The 6,000-nt window shown below is 40.7% G+C and overlaps 1 protein-coding gene across 1 annotated transcript in view; it reads left to right on the top strand.

Moving 5' to 3' along the window:
• Positions 1 to 6,000, top strand: part of GP6 (glycoprotein VI platelet) — a 32,716-nt gene that overhangs the window by 21,840 nt on the left and 4,876 nt on the right. Inside the window, exon 13 of the mRNA XM_023736236.1 lies at positions 4,790 to 4,843. Coding sequence (XP_023592004.1) covers positions 4,790 to 4,843 — 54 coding nt within the window. The remainder of the gene's footprint in view (positions 1 to 4,789; positions 4,844 to 6,000) is intronic.

The raw sequence follows: 6,000 nt of genomic DNA, 5'->3' as shown, positions 1-6,000 counted from the left end.
GAGCTCGGCTGCTAACCAAAAGGTCAGCAGTTTGAATCCACCAGCTGCTCCTTGGAAACCCTATGGGGCAGTTCTACTCTGTCCTGTAGGGTCACCATGATTTGGAGTCGACTAGATGGCAATGTGTCACAGCGGCGATGGTTGTCGGGGCGGTGTAGACAGTAACCAATGCCACAACTCTTACAGAGAAGTGGGGCCAGGAGGGTCACTCTGAGGACTTGAACCCAGCTTCAGTCCCAGGAGTTTATTTTATAGTCAATACATTAAACAGTGAAGCAAATAACAGAACAATGGGCTTTGGGTGAATAACAATAAGTTTTGGGCAAGGGAGGAGGAATTCAGGTAAACAAGCCAATCAGTAACGGGTTTGGAGAAACAAGTCGTGACAAGTCTCAACATGTTGGGGACAAGTCTCAACATGTTGTGCAGCATAGAGGCCTTTATACATCCATATTTTAATGGCACATATCCCCACAGCAACGGGTTTGGTTTTGGTTTAGGGGCTTTAAACAACACAACTTAACATCCTACAGTTCTGAGAGTCAGAAGTCTGACATGGGTCTTAAAAACCCGACCAAATCCATTGCCGTTGAGTTGATTCTGACTCATAGTAACCCTATAGGACAGAGTAGAACTGCCCTATAGAGTTTCCTAGGCTGTAATCTTTTCAGAAGCTGACTGCCACATCTGTCTCCCACGGAGCGGCTGGTGGGTTCAAACTGCCGACCTTTCAGTTAGCAGCCTAGCACTTAACCACTGTGCCACCAAGGCCCTTGACATGGGTCTTACTAGGCTAAAATCAAGGTGTTAGCAGGGCTGCATTCCTTCTGCAGGCAGTAGGGGAGAATCCATTTCTTGCCTCTTCCAGCTTCTAGAGTCCACCTGCATTCCTTGGCTCATAGTACCTTCTTCCAACTTGAAAGCCAGAAGCATAGCATCTTCACATCTCTCTCTGACTCTGGCATTCCTGCCTCCGTCTTCTAAGGACCCTTAGTACATTGGGCCCACTTGAGTAATCCAGGATTATCTCCCCTTCTCAAGGTCCTTAACTGAATCACATCTTGCAAGTTCCCTTTCCTATATTAGGTACCATATTCACAGACGTCAGTGTTAGGACATGAACATTTATATGAGGGTATTTCTCTGTCTACTACAGGGCATATACAGTAAGGAAAAAAAACCTTAATACCATGAATAAAGCATTGTGTCTTGTTGGGTTTTCAAAAAACGAACAAACAAGCAAACAACAACAAAAACTCGCAGTAATTACTTGATTAAAAAATACCACTGTTGTAGGAAGAACACTGTGAAATGACTCTCATACCACTGTCAAATGTTCAGATTTTCTTATTTTTAATAAACTAAGTACAAGGTAACTTTGTGAAAAATCTTGCTGCTAAATCCTTTATAGCAACAGATGCAATTTAAATACCATTACTGATGCTATGGAGCCCTGGTGGCACAGTGGTTAAGAGCTCGGCTGCTAATCAAAATGTCAGCAGTTCAAATCCACCAGCTGCTCCCTGGAAACACTATAGGGCAGTTCTGCTCTGTCCTACAGTGTCGCTATGAGTCGGAATCGACTCTATGGCAACAGGTTTGTTTTTTGTCTTTTTTTTTTTGGATTGATGTTACATGCCAGTCATTGTTTTATGACTTATATATTTTCACTAGTATTTGAAGCCACCAGATTATTTGAAATGTCTCGATATAGAGATTAGTAATTCTATTAGCAATGGCAGAATTCTTATCTTCCTAGTCATCAGTGGATTAGAAGTGACTACAGGGTAAAATAAAAATGTATTTCATTCAAATTTAGCTAGAGAGGTCATTATTGACTAACAGTTGTGTGCCATTCTTTTGTTGTTGACAGTTTTATCGAGGTATAATGTATATACCTTAAAGCTCACCCATATTAAGTGTCTAATTCAACGCTTCTAAGAAAGTTTAAGGAGTTGTGCAATCATCGCCACAATCTAATTTTAGAGTATTGCCATTAACCCAAAAAGATCTCTTGTGTCCATTTGTAGCCACTTCCTGTTCCCACCCCCAGCTCCAGGCAACCACTGATCTACTTTCTGTCTCTCTATGTAGATCTGCCTTTTCTGGACATTTCATATAAAGGGAATCATATATTTGAACTTTTGTCTCTACCTTCTTTCACTCAGCATAATGTTTTTGAGCTTCTTTCATGTTGTAGCATGGAGCAGTCTTCCTTTTTTTTTTTTTTTTTTTTTTTTAGATTCTTTAAAACATTTTTTAAAAAATTTTGGTGAAAGTATACACAGCCAAAGATACACTATTTCAACAATGTCTACATGTACAATTCAGTGACAGTGATTACATTCTTCAAGTTGTGCTACCATTCTCGCTCTCATTTTCCAAATTATGCCACCACCATTATCTTAAACTCACTGTCCCCTAAGATTCCCATGCAACCTTTTGAGCTGCTGTTGTCAACTTGATCTCACATAAATGATTCTTTAAAAGAGCACAATGCTCAAAGCAGTTCGTCTTCCATTCTTAAAGGGTGTTTCTTTCAAAAGACACACCATATGCATTTCTTCTACAGTCCTCAGAGGGTTTAAAAAAAAAATCTTGGTCTTATTTCTCAACTCATGCTCCTGATCACATCTTCAAAACCTATCCATAATCTGACAATTTCTCAGCATCTCCATTGCTCTACTGTCTACCATCGCTTAACTGGATTACTTTCATAGTCTCCATGCTGGTTTCTGTGCTTCCGTCTCTGACCCGTTTAGACTGTTTTCAAAACTGCAGCCAGAGGATCCTTTAAAAACTTAAGTCAGGTTATTTCAAACCTTTGTTCAGAGTTGGCCAGTGGCTCCCATCACTCTTTACCAAAGCCTCTAAGGCTCTGTGCAAACTTATTCCACCTCTCTACCTTTCTGATCACCTATCTATTGCTCTCCTCCTCGTTCACTCTGCTTTACAGACACTAGGCTTCTTGACTTTGAATATTCAGGCTTACTACTGCCTCAGAGGCTTTGCACTTGCTGGGATGCTCTGCCGTCAGGTATTCTCATAGCTCAGTCCATCACCTCCTTCAGGTCTTCCATCAAAAGTCACCTTCTTGCCACATACTAGCCATCTTGTCTGCTTAATTTTTCTCCATTACACTTATATATTATATACTATACTGATTTGTGATGTTTATTATCTACCTGTCTTCTCTAGAATGTAAGCTCCAGAAAGGTAGAAGACATTTTGGTCCTATTTCTTTATTGCTGTACCCCAGTACTAATAACAGTTTCTGGGCTATTGTTGGTGCTTAATACATATTTGACAAATGTATGAATCATTCCATTCAGGTATCTTTATTTTTTAACAACTTTACTGAGGCATAATTTACATACCATAAAATTCACCTGTTATATACAATTCAGTGATTTTAAGTAACTTTACAGAGTTGTGCAACCATCATCACAATCCAATTTTAGAACATTTCAATCACCCCAAAAAGATTCCTCATACCCATTTGCAATCATTCTCCATTTTCATCTCTCTAGACCCAGGAAACTTCCAATCTTATTTCTGTCTCTATAGATTTACATTTTTTGAGTTCCCGTTCATTTATTGCTTCTTTCATCCAATATATTTAAAGTGTGGTGCAGTGGTTAAGAGCTATGGCTGCTAACCAAAAGGTTGGCAGTTAGAATCCACCAGGTGCTCCTTGGAAACTCTATGGGGCAGTTCTACTCTGTCCTGTAGGGTCACTATGAGTCAGAATCGACCCGATGGCAACAGGTTTGTTTTTTTTCGGGTGACACTTCAGGTGGCCAGTGCTTCGCTGGGGGCTGATTGTACAATTGAGTAAACTTTCCTTTCAATATAGTGTTTTTTCCTTACACACACATACATACATAGTTAGTAGAGCAAACAGCCTTTAATCAAAGATGCATCCAACACATGTATAATTGTGCCTCTGATAAGCACTATGAATTAGAAGTACATAGTGCTGCTAGAACCTAGAAGGGACGGTGATCTGAGAAGGCTTCTCAGAGGAAACAATATTTGATCTGGATTGTAGGGGACAGTAAGTGCTGACTGAGCCCTGGTGGTGCAGCAGTTAAGTGCTCAGCTGCAAACCCAAAGATCAATGGCTCGAACCCACCAGATATTCTACGGGAGAAAGATGTGGCAGTCTTTTTCCATAAAGATTACAGCGTTGGAAACCCTATTGGGCAGTTCTACTCTGTCCTATAGGGTTGTTATGAGTCAGAATTGACTCCACAGCAATGGATTTTAAGAACTAACTAGGTAGATGGAATAGGTGGAGCAGGGTGCATGTGGGTGGAATTGTATGTGCAAACACACTGTGGTGGGAAGGAGATTAGCAGTGTGATGGGAGATGAAAAAGGACTGTACTGTATTGCTTAGGGATTCCCTCATATGTGATACCTGCCCCTTTCCACCAACTTATTCCACGGTTCCTCTCCCCTCATTGATTCCCCAGGAGACAAGATGCTGGTTTTGCTCCCAGGACAAAGTGAGGATATAGTTATGGATATCCAGAAGGAGGAATAGAACTGAGATTGGAAAGGTGGGAAGACAGCTATTGGTCTCATCATTATTAATTAGCCCCAGAATGTGCCAGGAGACGGGATGTGTGCTTTTCAAATGATATTTAAATATCCACAACAAAACAGTGATGTAAGCTTCTTCATACTTATTCTCTAGGTGAGGCAGCTGGGTTGCAGACATGTTTTATATTTGCTCAGGATCCACATACAGAAGCACAGATTTCTCTCCTTTTATGATTTCTCAGGAACCTCTGTGACTCCCAGCTGGTTATCTGCAGAGCCATCTTCCTTTGTATCAGGTAAGTTTTGTAGGCTTCTCCACAGTGCCTGGAATGAAGCATGTTAACCCATCCTTCTCTCGGTCTAGATCTCTCGATTTAGTTCACTTGGCTCTTTCATGAATTTGCCTTATTTAAAAAATTCTTTATTTCTGCCTGTAAAGAGAGTAGAATAATAAATAAACTCACTGCCATCGAGTCAATTTTGACTCATAGTGACACTACAGGACAGTGTAGAATTGCTCCTTAGGGTTTCCAAGGCTGTGATCTTTACAGAAGCAGACTGCCACATATTTCTTCTATGAACAGCTGGTGGGTTTGAACCACCAACTTTCAGTTAGCAGCTAAGCTCTTAACCACTGTACCACCAGGGCTCCCTAGAATAAAAAATAGATATTAATATGCTGATCTATACTTTGTCTCTATTCTGTTGTAGATGGGTGGTTTATAATATCTAAAGTGTAGAAGAATAACCTGTGCAGTTCGTCAAATTGTAGATTCCTGTACTCCATTTCTGAGCCTGATTCTATAGCTCCCCACCCTACTGCTGTCGAGTTGATTCCAACTCATAGCAACCCCATAGGGTTTCCACAGCTGTATATCTCTACGGAAGCAGACTGCTACATCTTTCTCCTGTGGAGTGGTTGGTCGTTTCAAACTGCTGATCTTTCAGTTAGTAGTCGATCGCTTTAACTACTGAGCTACCAGGGCTCCTTTTGCTATAGTTCAGTGGTTCTCAAATTTTAATATGTGTAAGAATCATGTTGTTGTTAGGTGCCGTCAAGTCGATTCTGACCCATAGCGACCCTGTAATAGGACAAAGTAGAACTACCCCATAGGGTTTCTTAGGCTGTAATCTTTTATGGAAGCAGATCACCAGGTCTTTTCTCCTGCGGAGCTGCTGGTAGGTTTGAACTGCTGACCTTTAGGTTAGCAGCTGACTCCTTAACTGTTGCACCACCAGGGATCCTTATAAGCATCATGCAAAGGGCTTATTAAAGTTCAGACATCTAGGCCCCACCCCTAGAGTTTCTGATTCAGGATGTTTGGGGTAGGGTCCAATAATTTTCATTTTTAAAAAATATATTGTTTTTGGTGAAAGTTTACACAGCATATTAGGTTCCCATTTGACAATTTCTACACAAATTGTTCAGTGACATTAGTTATGCTTTCACAAT

This window comes from Trichechus manatus, unplaced genomic scaffold (assembly GCF_000243295.1).
Source record: "Trichechus manatus latirostris isolate Lorelei unplaced genomic scaffold, TriManLat1.0 scaffold00087, whole genome shotgun sequence".
NCBI lineage: Eukaryota > Metazoa > Chordata > Mammalia > Sirenia > Trichechidae > Trichechus > Trichechus manatus.
This window is presented reverse-complemented; position numbering and strand designations above follow the sequence as displayed.